At 41.3% G+C, this 20,974-nt stretch overlaps 1 protein-coding gene across 1 annotated transcript in view; it reads right to left on the reverse strand.

The window, feature by feature from the left end:
* The window catches only part of adamts9 (ADAM metallopeptidase with thrombospondin type 1 motif, 9), a 38,151-nt gene extending 19,510 nt beyond the window's left edge, over positions 1-18,641 (reverse strand). The window contains exons 1-23 of the mRNA XM_063473166.1: positions 18,543-18,641; positions 17,851-18,248; positions 16,319-16,481; positions 12,980-13,317; positions 12,276-12,359; positions 12,071-12,195; positions 11,893-11,933; positions 11,683-11,788; positions 10,575-10,721; positions 9,947-10,088; positions 9,293-9,397; positions 7,755-7,900; positions 7,191-7,372; positions 6,925-7,061; positions 6,469-6,586; positions 6,195-6,290; positions 5,120-5,286; positions 4,809-4,938; positions 3,764-3,890; positions 3,459-3,669; positions 3,174-3,338; positions 2,167-2,328; positions 470-589 (exon numbers count right to left, since the gene is read on the reverse strand). Of these exons, the coding sequence (XP_063329236.1) occupies positions 470-589; positions 2,167-2,328; positions 3,174-3,338; positions 3,459-3,669; positions 3,764-3,890; positions 4,809-4,938; positions 5,120-5,286; positions 6,195-6,290; positions 6,469-6,586; positions 6,925-7,061; positions 7,191-7,372; positions 7,755-7,900; positions 9,293-9,397; positions 9,947-10,088; positions 10,575-10,721; positions 11,683-11,788; positions 11,893-11,933; positions 12,071-12,195; positions 12,276-12,359; positions 12,980-13,317; positions 16,319-16,481; positions 17,851-18,248; positions 18,543-18,639 (3,507 nt within the window). The 5' untranslated portion in view covers positions 18,640-18,641. The remainder of the gene's footprint in view (positions 1-469; positions 590-2,166; positions 2,329-3,173; positions 3,339-3,458; positions 3,670-3,763; positions 3,891-4,808; positions 4,939-5,119; positions 5,287-6,194; positions 6,291-6,468; positions 6,587-6,924; positions 7,062-7,190; positions 7,373-7,754; positions 7,901-9,292; positions 9,398-9,946; positions 10,089-10,574; positions 10,722-11,682; positions 11,789-11,892; positions 11,934-12,070; positions 12,196-12,275; positions 12,360-12,979; positions 13,318-16,318; positions 16,482-17,850; positions 18,249-18,542) is intronic.
* Positions 18,642-20,974: the final 2,333 nt, after the last annotated feature.

Here is a 20,974-nt window from a genome sequence, read left to right on the forward strand (position 1 = left end):
TTGGTTTGGAAATATCAACAAATCTTTTAAAGATTGTGCACTGGGGGTTTGTAAAAATTACAGTGAAAAACTGCAATTTAGTGCAGTCTCACCAGTGTTTGTGCATTTCACCTCCTTCTCATGTGTCCCAGGCTTAACACAATCATTGCTTCTGCCACACATTTCAAGTATCAGCTAGATGATACAAGTGAAATTGTTTTCAAGAGAAACATATGAGGGATTCTGTCTCAGAGTTTTGTCTTTATGGTGGGATAGTGAGGCTGGTAAACTTCCCTCTGCATTTGGAGCAGGCGGGACAGCTTTTATTGAGACCAGGTGGAAATGAAATGCCAGTTTTTTTGTGTACATTTTCAGTACAAGCGTGCATCTTCTTCCTTCACACTCAACCACGGAGCAAAACAAATGTTCTCAGAGTGAGGAGATGATAAGCAGATTGTGGGGAAAAAGAAAGGACGATAAGAACTCTTACCTGGGTGTCAGTGGGTCGCGTGGCTGCGTTACATTCGGTGTCGTCCATGACGGCACCATAAGAGCCCACCACGCACTTCACTGCTCGCATCTGGTAGCCTGGCCCACAAGAGGTAGTGCACTGGGTTCAAAGAGAGAAAAAAGAAACAAAGGAGGCGTGATGGCAAAACATTTGCAACAGTCAGCCAAAAAGAAAACTGAGAAAAAGACAAGAAAGGCAAGCAAAAAACAGATGCTTTGTTGGAGCCACCAGAGCAACCCTTGCACACACGAGTATATAGATTGGGAAAAAAAAATGTTAGCTCACTTTAGAAAAAAGTCTTCTAACAAAAATCATACATGAGGATATTCATATACATTGGACTGTCCGTTTTCCCACTGCAGCTCAGTCAGAGGGTACTATCCCGCGCTTTCTTCTGGCTCACTGCCTTCAGTGAAACGGGGTCAAACTTGTGTGGCGGCAACTTCAGCTACCATTTGATCACGCTTCATTAAACCACTTCAAATATACCTTAAAATGTGCACATCCTCTGACGAGGGGCACAAAATAGCTCGCATTTTTGGGTGTTCTGTTCTGCACACATACACAAATGAGAATGGGTGCGCACACAGATATATAAAGCGCTTTTTGGGAACACGGTTATGAAGACTGTCCATTGCTTTTGTATCTTTATTTTGTCCTGTGATTCTAAACAGCAGAGAGTTCAGTGCTAAATAACGAGCGTAGCTTGTCTGTGTATCCACCCGATGATTTACATCAGAGACCATTTCATCAGAGAAGTAATAGCAAATTTCTCTTGCTGAGCTGTGACCCATCAACTGGGTAGACTTCCATATTGCATGTATGCAAGTATGAAAGCAGTGGCTCTAAATCTATACATACAGCATACTCTTTTAAATGCCTTGGAAAAAAGATCTGCGATAGAACTATTAAATTATTCAACTAAACTGATTGATTAAAGATTGATTATGTCTTCTTTAAATAAAAAGATTTACTCATGTCAGTGTGGAGATAAAATTTTCAATTTTACATGGAACCCTTGATGGTTTGGAGATAGAACCAACCACAGTCAGTTACTATATCTTCCTTTATATTTAGCTCGTCTTTTTTCCTGTCTGCCGTCCCTCACCACCAACCAGTTGTGGCAGATGGCCGCCCCTCACTGAGCCTGGTCCTGTCGGAGGGTCTTTTTTTCCTGTTAAAAGGGAGTTTTTCCTTCCCAGTGTCGCCAAGTGCTTGCTCATAGGGAGTCGTCTGATTGTTGGGGTTTACTTTCTATTATTTTTAGTCTTTACCTTACAATGTTAGGGCATTCAGGTGACTGGTGTGGTTTGGCACTATATAAACAAAATTGAATTGAACTGAAAATAAAACTGTCTCCCACACACACAGATGTGGATCACAAGATCATACCAAACTTGCAGCTAGAAATTTTAACAGCTGTAAGTGAACAAGGAGAGACAAGAAGGACAGCATAGGTTGAGAAACAGATGAAGAAGCGTGGATAGAGAAAGGAAAAAGCTCTGCCAATCATGTGGGCAAACTTTTGAAACAGAAGTAAGCTATATCCACATCCACATCATCATACACTGACGCTATCAGCTGATAAATGACCCGACTTCTTACAGCTTTGAACAAAAACAATTGAGCACTGTGTACTGAATGCTGCACAGATCATAAATACAGGGGTGACTCACCTGTCCCCAAGGTCCAACCTGCCAAGCGGCACACTCCTGCTGTTGGCACGTCTGCACTGACTCAGGTTTAGACGACCCACAAAAGCGATCATCTAGACGGTCCTCACCAAACTGACACCACGTCTGACGATGCTTGTAACCTTTACCACATGTCACAAGGCACTAAATAAATAAATAAATGTTACAGGTTATAACGCAGTGAACTGCATACATAGTTAATCGCTATATGCGTACAAGAAATGAGCAGTTACAAGTATTCAGATTCATGATAGAGGAAGTTCTGTTGGTTGTAAAGCAGTATATGAATATTAGAAAGCCCCTAGCCCCAAAAGCAAAAAAAAAGTGAGAGTGTGTTTATTTATGTGCGAGTACAGTCCATATGTATATATTACAGCATACGGGTTCTGGCAACACCACACGGGAGATCTGAAAAATTCCCGGAATGCAGCCCACAGCTTTGCAAGCTCCTTGCTCTATGATGTGTAAACTGTGCAGCAGTTTAAGAACGATTTCACCCTGCAATCACCTCTTACCCAACACTCATTTCGAGTGGAAGGAGGGGAGTAACTCTCCTAAAATCAGCACTGGGATTTGACATTTGACCCAGATCACTGCTGCTTTAATACTCCAGCATTTACAAAGAAGTCTGTTGATCTTTACGTTGAGTAACCCTAGACACATACTCGTCTAAAAATCTCACAAACAAATCACTGAGCGAGTTAAAAACCTGCACAGAAACACAAAAACATATACATCTGCAGCTTGAAAATGTGTCCGCTTTAACTACTTAGGTAAAAGTCTTATTTTCTTCTTCTTTTTTAATTGTGAGGTAAACAAGACAAGACCAGTAAGGACAGGTGAACAATTAAATTATGACTTCTGTTTTAACCACTTGAAACTGTCGGCCCCAGAGCAAGCCACCAAAGGTGCAGAGAGTGCAGCGCACATACCTCTGGGGTCTTATTTTCTTCTAAAAGCAAAGACAATACAGTAATTGCTAAACTGACCTCAGACCAGTCTCCAGTCTTCCACTGCGGACAGAGGAATTCATTGCAGGGTTGGACGGTCAGTTTGTCCCTTTGACTGCATTTGCTCTCATCGCCACCAGCCTCAGCTGCCTTTCGACACACTGCCCCTCGACGGCGGGTTCCTCCACCGCAGCTCTTGGAGCACTGCAGCACAAACGTTTGAGCATCAACAAGTGTAAACACATACACAACCCAAGATAAACTTGGACAAACATCTGGTCTGTGCGGACAAACAAATCCCAAGACTTCCAACAGAGTTCGTACCTCCGACCAGGATGAGTACTCCCAACCACCCGGGTTACAGTCTCCGTGACAGCTTTCCTTGTCATCAGGTTTGCGCTGACCGCTACAGTAGCGGTCATCAACCTTCTGGGTCTTGCCGTCTGCACGGTTGATTTTGGCACAGTATATTTCCAGGGTACGATATCCTTGGCCGCACTGGGCTGTACACTCACTTTTTCGAGCAACGTGCCATCTGCGTAAAGAACAAGTGGGTAAATCTTTGCACTGCAAAGACCAAATAAAGTGTCAGTCAGATGGGTCAAATGGTTTAGAGTGATGATGCAAACCTAAGTTCACATTCAGTGTTGCATGGCTCAGTGATGACAGCAGGTCTCGCTGTGCCGTGGCACCTCTGGTCTGACACCACCACCCTGTCCGATTCTCTGCTACAGAGAATCTTCCGCTTGCGCTCTCCTGTGAGGGTACAAAAATTGAGGTTCTAAGTGAAAGCCACTCTAAAAAATCTTGGCAACGCACTATAACAAAAAATAAATCAAACATGAGTCAAAATGGCAAAGGAAATTGAAGAAAAGCTGTGTCATTTAAATAAAGAGATCTGTTTTATAACTAATAAGAAATTTACAAAGATGTAAACAGAATCTCAAGCTTGAGTTACAATCTTGGGTTTCATAACTTTATCCTGAGATGAAAGTGACTTTTTACTGCCCGACCTGCAAGTAGTTATCTGGGTTGATGCACCATCTGGCTCAAGTAAAATATGGCTCATCATCGGGAGTGCAATAAATGCCAGCGTGAAAAGTGTGTACACCTCACTTTGGCTTTTGTGTAAAATTACAGCGCGATATGAACCTTAATGTGGCAATAGATCAGCACCTCATGTTACCAAGTTTTGCAGCTGAACGCTATGAGAGCTTAATGTGTTATATGCTAGATGTTTATCCCGCTGTGAACTGTGGAGTTATTGGTTTCCCTTCAGTTGCTGAAGCAGGGTGGTGTCAAAAAGTGGAGAAAGGCATTCTTAAACAGAAAAAATTGACTTGTAACACACATAACAGGTTTTCGAGTTTGCTTGCAATCTTCCTCCGCACACCCACGTACTCTGACCTTTCCACAGTCATGCCAAGCAGATGTGCCACGGCATAGTGTAAAACTGATATTTAATCACTTGTACAAAGGCTAAATGCCTACAATGACCATGTTTAATGGTAACTACAGCATCTTCCATCTCCTGGGTCTCCTGCTCAGCATTTTCTAAATGTTCTTCTTCCTTTATTCCATCTCCATCCCATCTCATTTTTACTCTGACCACACAGTTTATCATTCACCTTTCCCATCATCTCACCCTGCAAACCACATGTGCCTCCCCCTCACCTTGGCACAGACGACTACACTCCTGCCAGGGCCCATAAGCATCCCAGAAGAACTGTTGAGGCTTATCCTCTATGGGAATGTTAAAGGAATACCTGACATCTGGGTTGTAAAGGTTCCCCACAGAAAGCACCTGGGGAAAAAGCAGGCAATGTGATATACATTACACAACCTTACAATTGTAAATTTGAAATATCAAGTCTGTAGAAGGATTTACGATTCTGCATTCCTCTCTTCTAAGCTATTAAATCACCATCTTCTATCTTCACATCTCCTGCACAAGATACCAAATTGTCATGATAAGGACAGCTTACCTGGATAACGATCTCCTCTTCTATGCGGTCAGTACAGTTGATCCTCTCAATGACATGGTCGGAACCACTGTACTCGATGATGGCATTTCCTACTTTGATTTCCCTTTTGAACATGCTAACCACAAACTCCCCGTTAAGCAGGAACTCTCCGCGGCTATTTGATATGGCTATAGGGAGGCAGAAACAGTTAGTTGGCTTCATCACACTGAAAAGAGTTTGTGTAAACTCAAGCTAGCTTTAATTTATTAGCTGATTTAAAAAACAAAATATGCATAAAGGTGAATTACTTTGTGCAAATCACTGTTTATGGCAGGAACCTGCACAAACATGAACTTGTTTCTGCGCGCAGCAGAGCAGCTTAGAAAACACAGTGGCTTAAAATGTTCATTTACAGTAAGGCACACACAGTGGGTAACAGTAAAGCCTTATTGGGCTAAAATAATCCTCTGTTCCCGAAGAAGTCCCATCCAGGGGCACCCTGTTCTGTTCAACAGTCAGTCTTCTGCACTCGTTCACCCTAATGCGATTATGGAGCTAATTTCCTGCCTTTACTTTCCTCGCCATTTCACACATTACACTAATATGGTTGTGGAGAGTGGCATTCATTGCACACGCACACACACAAAAAAACAATCAATCCGCTTTGGGTTGTCCCAATATATAGAAAAACTGAAACACACAGTTAAGGATGACACTATGTTCAGAAGTTTGCATCAAGGACATGCACACAATAAAAACAACACATGAGCACAAAAACATGAGTAGGTCAGCAGTACCAACAGGCTGAGACAGAGCCTAAGAGCAGGTACTAAAGCTTTTAAACTAAGGGACCTTGCTGGATTGGTACCCGCAGGCATTTAATGGATTGGCATGCATAGTATTTGCAAAATCTACGGCAGTTATGCAGTGCCCGGCTTTACAATGAAGGCTGAACGCTGTCCTTCTCATAAACACTCAAGCACATCTCATAAACACACAACTTTTTAACAGCTCATTCCTCCAGAAATGACTTCAAACAGCACGACTGGAAATGCAAAAATACAATCAAAGTATTAACAATTGTTGGAAGTCTTACCGAGGTAGTTGTCATCCTCCGGTTTCCCTGAGTAACTGTGTTGACGCACATCTATGTTTGTAGCACCACTTGGTATTCGCACCACTTCGTTATAGCCTGCAAATACATATGCAGCGCATTAGTGCACCCAGGTCTGTAACTACACTAACAAGTGTAACATCGATGCTTTTCTGCCGAGGTGTGTAAGCAATATAACAACTGCCACAACAGCTATTACCATTTATATGTACTGAAATGGAGACTGATGGGGGTAATAAAAGAGGTTGTTACTCACCATAGCGTACAATGTTGAAGGTGCCTGCTACAGTTTTGCAGGAAGAGTTATCGCCTCCACATACGCCACATTTGTCCCTCCTGGCTTTAGAGTTGAGTACATGATCACAGCCCGCCTGCTGCTCAGTACGGGAAGTAGGAAATACATAATAAGAAAATTAAGGATTTTTAATTAATGGACTTCATTAGAAAATCACTAAATCATAGCAAATATGTAATTTATTCTTTTGAGACACATTTTAGCTTAACTCTAGTGCATCTATGACTATAAAAATCCCATTGTCTGAGCTGGAATATATTGAAAACTGTGTGTGGTTTGGAGATCACTTCTTACAGTATGTTAGTAATGTAGGTGTTTACTATTTTATCCACTAAACACGGTTCGAGAATGGTCCCTGCTATTATTACAAATAACCATGAACCGCTGCTGCTAAATGAACAGAATTAGAAAGCTCACCCTGCACAGGCCCTGGACACAGATGTCGTTGGTATCGGGTCCACATGGCGTGCCGTCAATGACCCTGTCCCTGAGCTGATAGTAGGCTGTGCTGCCTGCAACCCTGCAGAACAGCTTACATCTGTCCTTCATCAGAACTGACATAGGAGATAGAATACAGATAATTATTCCATGGTGACTCAAATAAATGCAAATCTTACATTATGGCTGTTATTCATGAAGTAAGTATTAAGATGCCACTGTGATGTGAAAAAAACAATTCTCACTTCCGCTGTATTTGGGCACCCAGCGAACATTTGGAGGTAGACCGTTGATGTTAAAGTGCCTGCCGTCAAAAGCAGCACACTGTTCCTCCCTGAAGTCCTTCTTCTGCTTGGAGCAGGGCTCAGAGTTGCAGGAACGAAACTTCATCCGGCGACCAACACAGTACGTTCCTCCATTTCTGGGCCTGAGAGTGAAACCGTGGGATAAAAGCAGTAAAACTGAATCATTCCCTTGTGTTAGGCATCTTTTCTCAGAGGGCACTTATCAGTTTATCAGTTTCCCTCTCTTTGTTCAGTCTGTTGCCTACCACCATACACCTAGAGTTAGTTTTTAATTTCCAACTTATCCACACGGTCTACTCTTTTCTATCCGTCCATTATTCAGGAAGACTGACTGATCTCCATATTTACCAGGAAACAATCCTGTAAGATATGTCATGAGAGAGCCTGTTTTGATGAGCATTAGCTATGGAAAGAATTCCCTTAAGGAGGTTTGATCTATGGAACACTGACTTTGGAGACAAGGTCCAATAGGCATGCGTGACTACAAAGGAACGGGCTGCTCACACGGGTCGGTTGCATTCGCGCATGGCAATCTTTATGCCTCCGCCGCATGTCCGCGAACAGGTGCCAAAAGGACTCCAGACTCCCCACGCTCCCTCAACAGGTGAGGCATCGTGCTCTTTGGCTATACACAGCCCATGTTTGCAGTGCTGCAAGAGAGGAGCAAAGGGGAAAAGTAAAGGACAGATGAGTGAAGAAAAGATAACAAAAAGAAATGCCAACACATCCATCTGCTCTTCTGTGCTTTAAAGCTAATCTGGGAGAAATTAGGAACTGGGAAAAAAAATTCACAACTGTGTCTGGCTGGAGAGAGGACAAGAAAATGTCACCCTTACAGTCAATAAATATATCTCAGCTCCAAACAGAAGGATAATTTTATACTGTTAAAAAAACAGACTTCATTTTAGTCATTAGTGTGGTGTACGCTGGCATGACAAGAGATGAGACAAACACGAACACCAAAAGGTTTCAGCTTGTCTGACAGATTGGCATGCTACTATTCTTGTTGGGACCAACAGTGACTTATGGGGACAACATGCCCGTCCCCATGAGTTTGAATGCATTTTTGAGGCTCAAAATGTGGTTTTAGTGTCAGGGTTACAATAAAGTTATGGTGAGGTTTATGCTAAGGCTTAGGGTTAGACATTCAATTTTGATGGTAGGGTTAGGGTAAGTGGCTAGGGAAACCATTATGTCAATTAGATGTACTCACTAAGATATGAAAACGAGTGTGTGCCTGTGTGTGTGTGCGCATCTGCAGGTCTAGGGACCTGGAGGTGTAGTTCGGCTGGTCCGTGGTGCTTTCATGTCTCAGTCTTAGTGACAGGAAGCAGGAAGTCAGTGCAAAAGTTCTAATTATAAGCTAAGGCAGAGTAAGCATCATTCACAGCTTTCCACCACTCATTTACTAGTAACAAGAGTTTACATGTGTCAGTGGAAACTTGACTTTTGGCAAGTCTTGTTTTGTCATTTTGCACAACAAATTATTGTGCATGTGTTGAGGTAACCTGCCAGTGTTTCCAACAAATATTACAAATGACATAAGAAAACATTTTTTTTAATAAATCCAACTAAAAAGGAATCTTTAAAACCAACAATAGCAAGATTTTTCTTTTTCATGTGTTTTGGCAGATTTTGGCTTTTCTATGAGTCAAAAAAGCCACAACATGAGAACATTTTAAAGTAAAATGTCAGTTTCTTACGAGTAACTTGACACAGTTGAGTAAAACCACTTGACATAATTTGTAAAGTACATCTAAAAAAAACATAATATAAACATAAAAAAAAAAAAAAAACATTTCGTTGAGTGTATAACGTCCCCTTTTCCCGGCCACCAACACTTGGCAATGCTAAGGTTCATGGACTTTTTTTCTTGTGGTAGGCTTAAATCGCCACCTTCAGCCGAACTGAAACGATTAAAATATGGCATTCCACCCCTTACTTAATTATCCCCAAGCTTCTGGCTTAATTAAAATCAGTTCAAGGGTCCTCTCCTTTACCATTTACACACTAATGCATTACACTATCAGCATTACCCTTACCTTTCCAGGTGAACAGTCGGTGCCATCTGCCCACGGCATGTGCTGAGTCCTGCAGCCCCGCTGGGCGCCCTCTGGACTTGTGCACCATAGTCTTCGACACTGGGTCTGAACACACACAAACACACGCACACACACATTAAGAGTCAATGCTGGGATTCCAGGGAAAAAAATAAACTAAAAGAACAAGCTATGGCTCTTAAATGTCATGTTTATTTCCCTGACTGTAAACAACTCCATTAATATACAGCATGGACTCAAGCCGGCAGACTTCCAATTTAGCACATTCTATCAAACAATATGCCTCCCTACACTAAATTTGCTGCATCAACAATTTCATTTGCCAGGTATTTCTAAGCCTGCGTGACCTTTTAGACTGAGTGAAAACCACAAGCCAAGAAACTATAGTGTCACATATTTAAAGACATTTCTGTATTATTAAACTGAAATTTCACTTTTTTAACTTAAATTCAAATTAAATCTGGCTTCACTTTGCTTGTGTTTCAGAAGAGAACATGTTAAACGTGGCAAGTGACTTTAAAGGCTTCAGAGTCATCCGAGAACCTCTGCTGCACTTAATCTCAACTCCCTCAGCTCCCCTCTGAGACCCCCACGTGCAACATTGACAGTTCAGATTTGCACACCGAGTCTTCTTACCATATAAGGGCACACCTGCGTTCCCGGCCCAAATATCAATTCACACTGTTTATTGACATTGTATATCCGCCCGGGCAGCTGCTGCGAGAGAGCGTACGGTCTAGAAACAGGCTCGTCGAGCAAGCACTCACCATATCCTGTGCTATTAAGAAATAAAAATAAAATGACTTAAAGAAAAGGGATAAAAACAAGAGAAACAAACAGACAGAAAGCACACTCAGTACAGCTGGAGTGGTTATTTTTCTGCACAAATACATCTTGAAAAACGTCTTGTCTTCAACTAGCTATATGTGGTAAGTGGTGGGGAACTCAGGAAGTCAAGGATGGAGGGATACTATGCATTGCTTTGGAGGTAGGGCATTAAATATTATTACTCCACTATTATTACTGGGTCTTTCTCAGTGTGTAGGAGAGACGAGACTAGAGGGTGCAACAGCCCTGAGAAATGATGACAGTTTGACTGTGGCTACCAATGCACTGTGTGTGTTGGTGTGTGTGTGTTTGTGTAAACCTGCACAGTTATTAAAGAATATTTAGCCAGGTTTTAGGGGGTCATTTTTGCTACGTTTTCCTAGTTCTATTCCCCATGCATGTTTGGAACAATGATGAAGACAACAGTATGACATACTCAAGGAACTCTGTGATGTACTTCCTGCTACACTTGGACCACATCCAAGGGTTTGTGTTGTAATTAAGTGTGGGAGCCATCACATGTTGTTGAATCTTAACTCCATCCTCCTTACACTTGTTACTGTCATCGTGAGGCATGTTGAACCTGGAAGAATAGAGGAAAAAAACATGTTCAGGCATAAAAAAAAAGAAGCTATTTATATTAACAAGCAACAAATAGAGCGTTTTCAAATGTCCCCACTAGCTGTACTTCCATGGCTCTGCATGGCTCTGTTTTGCCAGTGTGGTTATTGCTTCTTGGCAGGACGTCAACTTCTTGATATGTTTTATTGTGCTTCACAAAGTGGCAGTGACAAATAGCAATTTGTGTTGTGTTTGACTGTGCTTCATTTCTTCAGCGACATCTAAACAGCAATTCTATTTTTCTACTGTCACTATCTTATTGGCTTTGGGAAACTCATTCAAGGTTGCTATACAAAATAATGCATAGCATTTGTGTTGCCTGCCTGTGGCAAGACTGGATAGAAAGATATTAAATTATATGAAAACTGAGAGGAGAATAAGTGAAGCATTCAAGCTCCTGCAGGGTAAACAAATGTGCTCCCGGTCGATGGTGGACAGGTACGGCAACACACTCCTTGTTGCTAAGCTGTCCACCTACAACACAGAGCTTTGTCACAAATCAGTCATCAAGCATGCTGTCCCAGCCTGATGCAGATAAACATGCAACCCAATAATCCCACCTTTTTGTATAGTGGTAGAAAAGGAGCATTTGTTTGAGATGAGGACTATTAAAGTCTGTAACAGTCTTAAGAGTAGAACGCTTACTCAGGACTTTGGACAGTGGAGAGTTTGCTGAAGGGCAAAGGAAACCAAGAAGTGGTTTAAATTCAATTCTGAGAATCCAGGTTACAGATTTTTTTGCTCTCAAAATGAAAAGCAGGGATACTTTTTTTTTTATCCAGATGTGCAGAATTTATGGTATCAGCTGTTATAAATTCCTAGAAAGTGTTCTGAAGCTCTAGTAATGTGTAACTAAAAACAAAACCAAGTATTTATGACTGATGAAAAAAAAAAATCAGTGGAAAAAAGACAGCTGCTCTTACACATGTCCAAGTTCGTGGGCAATGGTGAATGCAGTACTGAGTCCATTGTCCTCACTGATGCTGCAGCTCCTGTAGGGATCACACACAGTCCCCAACTCTGCAAGTCCTGAATAAGAAGAAGCTCAGTTCATTTTCTTTTGTATTTATTTAATGTACATTTCTACTATAATTTGTATCACTCTGTTAAAAAAAAAAAAAAAATGCATTTACCTAAGGTGTCACACTTATCCCTCGCTCTACAGATGTCCTGCCTGTGGTGAAAATAAAGATAATTGATCTCGGTCATTGTTAGTCTACATTTTAGAATTTTGTCAGGATCTCTCTACATTTTTGGTTCACGGAATATTTGCATTTTGAAAAATGAAAGCTTCCACAATTCCTCTTGCACCTGGTGATTAGGATGGCAGTGTCGTGATGGGAGTGGTGGTTATCATCCAGGACGTTCTGACTCTGCTGCCAGATGCAGAAGTTCTTTAAAGTGGTCTGTGCATTAAATGAAATAACTGGACCATCCTGAGAAGGACACAGAAAAAATAATAAATTATAGGGACGTGCACCATGTTGTGGCGTGGAAGCAAATGAAGTATTCTTACCAGCTCATTGTTTATTATAACTAACTTTACAATCACAATGTTAATCAGGTTTCCAATGCTGGGGTCCTTGTATATGGAAGACACCTGAAAAAAACAACAACAAAGAAACAAAACGTGACCTCAAACCTAAAGAGAAAATCAATGTTTAAATTAAGTTGAGCCAGATTGGATGTGACACTGTATATTTAGTGATAATGGTTTTATGGGCTGCTTACTTGCAGTTTCAAGCAAGTACCAGTGATTTTGTTTGATTGAAGGATCAGCATGATAACAGCTTGAGCCCCTGTGGACAAGTCAGCCTTTCCCCAGACTAGAATATGGGTCATCGCTGCCTCCCCAGAAGGACTTTCAGTTCAGCCCCAGATGCAGGCGGAAACTGGTGTTTGAAGTGGTCGAGAGTATGCAGCCTATGTAACATACCTGAGCCTATTTTTTAACATTCATCAAAGCTGTCAGGCAGGCTATCCCTCAAGCTGCCCTCTCTTCCCCCGAGCCGTTTGAAAATGTTGTTTACCCCTGCCCTAAGGTGCCCTTTTACCTCCCTCAACTCTCCTCCAAAGGCTGACTGACTTGCAGCACAAACAGCAAACAGCAAAGAGGAACACGTGTGTACATTTAGTGCATCAGTGTGCACGAAGATGTCCTACTCTGTCCATATCTGCACAAAAGATTTCTACCAACCAAACATAGAGATCAGAACTTACTATAGACATTAACGTGAGTATGTAGTGCTGTAGGTTGCTGCCGTGATGCTCCACCATTTTGCTGTCGGCCACCAGCATAACTTCAACAAAGCGCGGGTAGGAGAGGAAGCGCTTTGATCTCCTGTGAGGTCCTGAGTCACCGCTGCTATCATTTGACGGTCTAGCGCTAGCACTGCCATGCTGTGATCTGAGCAAAGCATTGCTGGCCAGGCCAGCGCTCAGTGACTCCAGGTCATTGAATACACCAGGACTGACCACAGGGACTGCTTTGACCACAGTGCTGACCCCAGCCGCTGGCCTTCTTTTCACCTTGTGTCTCTTATGTCTGTGTTTGTGTCCTAGAATGAGAAGCCAAAAGAAATGGAGCAAATGTAAATATACAAGAGTGCAGGCCTGAGAAGACTGGAAGCATATTCGCTCAAACAAGGCAAGGAATAATTCATTCTTTGTCAAGAAGATGTGTTTGCTATTAAGCTGAAGTCATGTTTAACTTTTAAATGATGGAGCTATATGAGATCTGGAAGTGGATATTGTCAAAATAAGCCCCCCCCCTCCACCGAAAAGAGTGGGCTGACAAATGAACATTGCCTGAAGTGCCTTTTTTTTCTCTCAGAAAAGGGAGGAAAAGAGGGCAAAGAGTTCAGGCAAGGTAAACCTGGAACCCAGCCATAAAAAGAGTACACAAATTGCTGTGCACACATCAAATGAGAACAATCCAACAACTGGGAAGCATTTTTCTTTAACTCTGGCAAGGTTTTATGTCCTTAGATAACATCTGCTGAACTACTGAGTCTTTTTGTTTACAGATCATCCTTACTAGACCATTACCAATGTGTCACCATTTATGAGGGATGATTAATGAATGGTGCTAAAGATCAATTTGCTGTTCCTTCACACCCGCAAGAAAGAAATGTAATCCATGTATATTTTTTTCACATTCAACTGAGAATTATTTTGTAAAATATCATGTTAAAAGTCATTTTATGCAGTGTGAATGATTAAATATTAAATTCAAATTTTGTCCCTGCCCATTTTCTAATTCCTTATTGTCTTTTTTCTTTTCTTACTGATTTTGATCAAATCAAAAGTACATTGTTTGTGTGTGTGTGTGTGTGTGTGTGTGTGTGTGTGTGTGTGTGTGTGTGTGTGTGTGTGTGTGTGTGTGTGTGTGTGTGTGTGTGTGTGTGTGTGTTGTGTCTCCATTCTCAGTTCAAAATAAAAAGAATCGTCTACAGATTCAATAGCGCTTTGTGCAAGGCTGAATGAATCGTGTCCAGAATAGCTTTTAGTCTCATTTATGTTACTTGAGGCTAAAATGAAAACACAAACAATCACTCAAATGGAGTGAGAGCAAACATCTTCAGAAGGATCTCCAGCACACAAAGACAAACGATTTCCATATTTATTGCTTTTAGTTTTGATTATTTTACCGTTTCAAGTTGCCATCACTTATGTAAAAATTTACACTACATCTTCATGGAAGTAGGTCTACCAACTTTCTTATCAAAGGAGCAGAGGAAGTACAAGAGTCAACAGGAAGTTCAGCCAGTAAACTGAGATGAGGCGATATAAGTGTGAGCTTCCAAATGATTCTTCTTGTGCGAGAGCTGGAAAACTTCCTCATTACTGTACTGCAGCTGTGGGCACTGCACTGTGCAGGCTATAGCATGACATGCAAGCCAGGATAGTTTCATACTATACTTTAATCTTGTCATTGCATCTCTGACTGTAGCCTATTTATGGCAGAATGTATTATTTTATTTAGATATAGAACTTTAATTACTTTAATATTTAATCAATTGCATTATTAGTTTGATGGTGGTTTTTACGCTGCCATTTGCTTCGGGTTCACTTTAACTCTTTATGGTCATTGCACAGTCATACTTTGTACAGTACTACAACAAAATTTAAGTACTGTTCCACATTGGTGCCAAAAGAAATTCAAGCTGTAATTGCAATAAATAATATATGTACAAAATATATATACAGTCATTTGTGAGTCCAGACATTCCTTCGGTTCCCAAAATCAACCCAACACTGAGGCACCACTGAAAGTTAAAAACAGTACAAATTCTTTCAGCTCCAATAAAAATAATTCACTAAAAAAAGAGGATTTACAAGGTTTAGTGACGTTAGAAGTTAGCAGGAAGTTATGTTGCTAGTTCCAATCTAAAAATGATAAACCAGATTCTTATTAAAGTAGTTTTAAAAAATAAACCTAAATGTTCAAACTCTGCTGTCAGTTTGAATGGAGGACTAAAGAGCAGTGACATATAAACTATGCAGTGGTTAGATACACAGCTATGGTTATGCTAATATAAACACATTAGCATGAAGGATGAGGGATACATTTTTCCTCAGTAAAGGTTTATGTTGAGGGTGCTCGATGGTCAGAGACATATACCGTCACATGGCAGGAAAAAGACCAAACTTCAGCTAACAGAGATTCTGAGAAGTTCCCATTCAAAAGACAAGGTTAGCTACTAATATATACCTATGTGGTTTGGATTAGGTGTGATCTAAGCTTCAGTATCAACACTGAAATCTTAGTCTACTTTGTCTCCTCTCCTCTGCTCGCTGCCTCACAAAGTGTATGTGTTTGAGTGTGTGTGCACAAACCCCCTGTCAAACTGAGTATTCCCAGCTAGCATTTATTTGTCATACAACTTCAACCACCTGACAAGCACAGGAGGAAAAGCTTGGACCCATCTTTGCTGTCAGAAATGAACTATTCTTCTTCAGTGCACCACAACAATATAGTTTTATGTATGGAATTCAACTCCATACAATAAGAAAAAAAAAATAAGCAAATGAAAGGGAAAAGAGGCCCCTCCCACCAATTAAAAAGTTGTCTTTGCATTAACCAGATAAGCAGCATATCATCCTAGAGGGCCATGGTACAATTACTGTAATAGCTCACTGACTATTATATAATTGGTTCCTGTTACAGCTGATAGTGGAGACTTTAAATTTGAGTGATTATATCTGCGCAAACCAATTTAAAGGTCCCATGTACATAGTGGCACACAAATGTCAAAATTGTCTAATCACTCTGTCCCCTGTCCCACTAAAGCACTTAGATGTGCATTAACCAATTACATCTAACCAATATATACTGTTTCTAGACACTGGGAGGTCCATGCTCAGCAGCAGAAGTATGCTGTTTTGATAGAAAGAGGACACTGGGTGAGGGTTTACTAGAGCAGATTTTTAGGTCAGCTGACTGGTCAAACACAGCACCTTAGTAGCAAGGTCTGGATCTGACGTTTTAGGTACAGAGCTGTGTCTGTTATATATCCTAATGGCATACATGCTTACTCATCATATAATGTACCGTACCTGAAGTGTCACAAGCTGAGGTCTCCTCAGTGGTCTGTTTCTTGGGTGCACTTTTCCTGTATACAATATGAGGTTTTGTGTGTTCCTCTTCATAGTGTTCTCCTTGATAGCTGTGAAGGGGCTCCACAAAATACTCCCCTTCTGGAGACCTGAAAGTGCCGAGCTGGGTAACAGAGAAGACACATAGCAGTTAGGCTACAGCTATCTATATTCTCTAAGTGCTTATAAAACCAAGCAGAATAATCTATATCTCGAGGATCTTTTAGTATTGAGCTCAGTGCAGATCACATACCACACTAACACTCTGCAGTTTGTACTTAACGTAGGAATGTAAAAAATAAGCAAAACACAGACATAGCAGCTTTCAGTGGTAAAAACAAAGTACATTTGCATTCATGTTATAACAGAGGAAAGGTCTAAATGGAAGACCTTTGATGTCTATCAGGAAAACACTAAGACTGTATGTTCTTGGCAAGTATGCTGCAAACCTTGTATGTGTTTGGCACGTTTAGCATGAGTTGGTTAACTTAGAGGTCTAGGATGTTCCAGATAAGATTCGTGGACAGTAAAGCACACATATGGAGAACCATCATGAAAGATTGGGGGGGAAAGGTTTGTATAATGTTTGCTTGCCATATGTTTCTACTCCCAGATAATCAATGGTAAATATATATATATATATATATATATATATATCATAAGGAAAAAACGATTTGGCTATGTGTATTAGTATTTGATGCTGTTTGTTCTGCTTACATTTAGTTTAGCAAGACATTTTTTCTATTACTCTGCAAAGGCCTGCGCTTGAACTTTTGTCTGGCAAGACAAAAGAGGATCTCACTACAATAAGTTATTTTAGAATGTACTGCAATGAAAGGAAGCATTGCCTGTTTTAGGATGGAGGTTTTGGATAAATAATAATATATGCTTCATAAATGTCAGCTCAGCTCCACAAAAGTTCCCTGCAGAGCAGAGGATTCAAAGCATTTTATGTTTGATTTGTCATTTGGGAACAAAGCTGGCCTATTACTCTTGTCTGTCACCTCACTGTGGTTTCTATGTATAAACTCCTCTGAGTGCACTTTTCCTCCACTACAAAGCATCACTCACCAGGACTCCCTCTTTAGGAAGCCTGGGAGCTGGAACAACTTGTCGTGACGTCAGTACCACCCGTACTCCGGCTGAACTCGCTTGCATAAAGACGTCACCGACTACCGGTGGACCAGAAAGAGACACGAATGTGGAGTAAACCTGAGTGCAGTCAGCCGACTTGGGCTCTTTGCAGCAAGCCACAACCGAGATTCTCGGTAACTGATCAGTTACTTACTTTCTGGATGCGCCCCACTACACGATCCTACCACGAATACAATTTTGAACAATTTTCAAAGTTTTATTTTTTTCTTAAATCAGCTACAGCTTCACTCAAAAGTCTCCAAAACACGTACACAACTTTTATGCCCTCATGCTGCAGAAGCAAAGTGAATGTAAAATGATCACGCGCACGACGAGTACAACCGCGCGTAAAAACTCACCAGTCCAGAGCACAGACTGATGACTGCGGCGTGCTCTGCATGTGCATTTACTTGTCCTTTGTAAAAGCAGTGCCTTAACTCCGTGTCCTCCTCCTCCTCCTCTCTCTCATCTGCTGCAAAATCCGTTACGTTCTCTCCTCGGGCTACTCCAAGTATTGTCACAGTGTAGAGAGGTGCGATAAATCCCGAATCCAACGTCAGGTTGAGGTGATAGTCCTGTCCGAAAGCAGATATCCTGTAGTGGATATTCGGCGAGGCCCAGTGATCCGTGCTATTGCCTGTGCCCTCATCCAAACTTCGCCTTTTCCTTTTGAAGTGCACACTGGTTGGAAACTTGTCACCGGCTTCATTCACTCGCACCGGTGTTACAATCTCATAAGCGCCGATCTCCTCGTTTACTGTGGAATAAAGGTAGAAGAATGTAAATGTGGTTTAAAAAAAAAAACAGTCTGCTTACATTATAAATCAGTGGGTAAAACGGTTTAAGGATTATAATTCTATCAAAGTTGTTTGTCTTGAAAATCTGTTGTTTTAGTCAGAAAACGATAGTCAGTAAACTTCAGGCATCTAAACGCTGCAAGTCATTCGCTTGACTGAATTCAAAACTCATTCATTCTCTGCCGTCAGTGTTAGAAAACAGCTGCATGAGAAATTTTAAGAAATGCGGGGGTTGTCACAGCAAAATACTTTACCCGTGCTTGAATTCAAAAGCAATGTCCCCGTAGATGCGACTACATTCAAGAAATCAGGGAATAGTAGGAACCCCAAGCCCCAGAAGAGCACATGCATGATTGTCCACGTTCAGAGGAGAGAGCCAGCCTGTATTCCCTTAGTAGTACTGTATTCCTGCGGTAACTCCGGGCTTTCCGCCTCCGGTCCGCCTGCCACATCCAATTTTATTATCCTAGACTCTTGAGTTGATGGTCTCTGGCCGATGAAGTACACTGCTGGGACGTGAGCGCGTCGCGGATTCCCTGACGAACATGCATACTGCAGAGAGGAGTGGGCTGCTTCAACACTCAACTGCGATGGGCTCCGCTTGCCCGTGAACCAACTCTCTCCCTAGCTTAGAGGGGCGGGATCAGTCTAATATAATATTATCAGTTGTGTTGTTTCAATCTATACCACCTATACTCAGAGAGAGCTGCCCAACTAATCTGACATAACGTGTAGACAACGTGTGCGCAATCCAGCTGCAAATTTGCATCGTGACACAAAGTGACATACCGACTTTTATTGTTGAGTTAATCACGTTTCAGAGGGGTGGACAGATGCGCAGCAGATCGGTGACTATGACAGTAAGGTGGGGCCCATATAGGAAATGCCTGCCCTGGGGGCAAATGAGATAATCTTAGCTGTATACTTAGAAGTTCACGGGATCACAGAGTGACAAAATTCAAACTGGCAACCGGTGTAGCCGTATACAGGCATTGCTTTAGGTCTTAAGTAGGTGCTGGAAAAGGTATTGTCTGAGGACAGTGGTAATGGTTTCATTAGGGTAGTCTTGAAAAATCTGGGTCAGTCATCTCTCAGGGAGATATTCCAGAAAGATACTTTAACAAAATTACTCGGGCGTTACTGTAGTGCATAATCTGGATTCTGACATGTACTCAGGTAGATTACTCCACTTAGACTCATTTGATTGAAGGCATCTGTGCATGCTTCCCAGCCCACATAACCTTATGTGGTGATAAATGCTTGCAGCTGGGATATGACTTCATAGCTCATTTGTTGCGTGCAATCAACACACATGGCCTAGAATGAGGCTACATGAAACATTGGGTGTGCAGGTGCATAGCTGAAATTAAGCACCTCATATAGAATGCCTGTGTTGTTCAAAAACACAAAATAAAACAAATAAAAGTGGAGAAAATAGCTCAGTTGCTTCTGTAATTATGTTGATTTCATATGCGTGTGAAATCTATTTTTCTTTTTCTTTCTTTCTTTCTTTCTTTTTTAATAGAGAACATCTTTAAATAAATTCACACCAGCCTTTTTAATCATGGCTTTTTCCTCTTCACAAAACCAACATTCTTGGCTAAACGGCAATTGGCCACCCATTTGCACCAGTAAGGGCTAATTTTCTTGTATGATGGATGATCCACCATGAACAAGTTTAGTATGATCATAGGGGTCAGTAAAATGTTAGCATTTGAGATCACTGGTTGTAATGACCCACACTTGAGGTTCATAAGAATACCTTTACGTCATGACTTAAAAGAATTCCCAAGCCTCCTAGCCCTTCCACTGGAGCTGGAGCACTTTTTTTTTTCTTTTTTTTTCTTTTTTGGAAAACCATCCCAAATAACAACCCAGGGACAGCTGTGGGTCACAAACCCCTTTTAAACACACCCCTTTTATCTCCAGTTAGTCTCTTTTCCAAGAATTCTTTTTAACACAGTTTTACAGCACACTGGATCACAGGTAAGTAATAACAGTTGGGAGAAAATGTGCTTAGGCAGCATGTTTATGTACAGCAAATACAACTTCAGAGGGCTATTTACTCTTGTTCCAGTTGCTGCATTGTTACAGATGCTATTCATTTAAAAGAAATTATAATTATGTTTTTCAACGAATGGCTATTTGAGTTACTGAAGTCACTGTTGACACAGCGTTTATGAAAATGGATTAAAAAGCTACTTTTCCACCTTAAATATCAGCATATGGTTAACATCTTCGGTGGGCTGATTTTGATTCTCAACAAAGCGGTTACTACAACTGGGGGCGTGTGTAGTGTGTGTATGTGTATGCGTGTTCTCAATGAATGGTGGTCACTGAGGTCATCAGAGTCACCCTTCCTGATTTGTGTGCGGGCAGCATCATTCAGAAGAGCTATCAGCAGTGTAAACTTCACTTCCCCTCCAGATCAGATAAAGAGCTGATAGGAGGCGGAAAGCTTGAATGAAGTAGCCAAGCCTGGCCTGGGATTTCAAAGAGATACACTTTAATTGTTTGGCTTTTAAAATGTCCCTTTACTTGATCTTACCCTCAGCCCCCACCCAAAAGACCTTCCAGGCCCAGTGATCTTGACAAGGCAATATCCCTGTGTAGTGTAGTGAATGTGAAAAAGACCAAGTGCTGAATCTTTATTTCAAGATCATTCATTTATAGGCATGCACACCAA

This window comes from Pelmatolapia mariae, linkage group LG5 (genome assembly GCF_036321145.2).
Source record: "Pelmatolapia mariae isolate MD_Pm_ZW linkage group LG5, Pm_UMD_F_2, whole genome shotgun sequence".
NCBI lineage: Eukaryota > Metazoa > Chordata > Actinopteri > Cichliformes > Cichlidae > Pelmatolapia > Pelmatolapia mariae.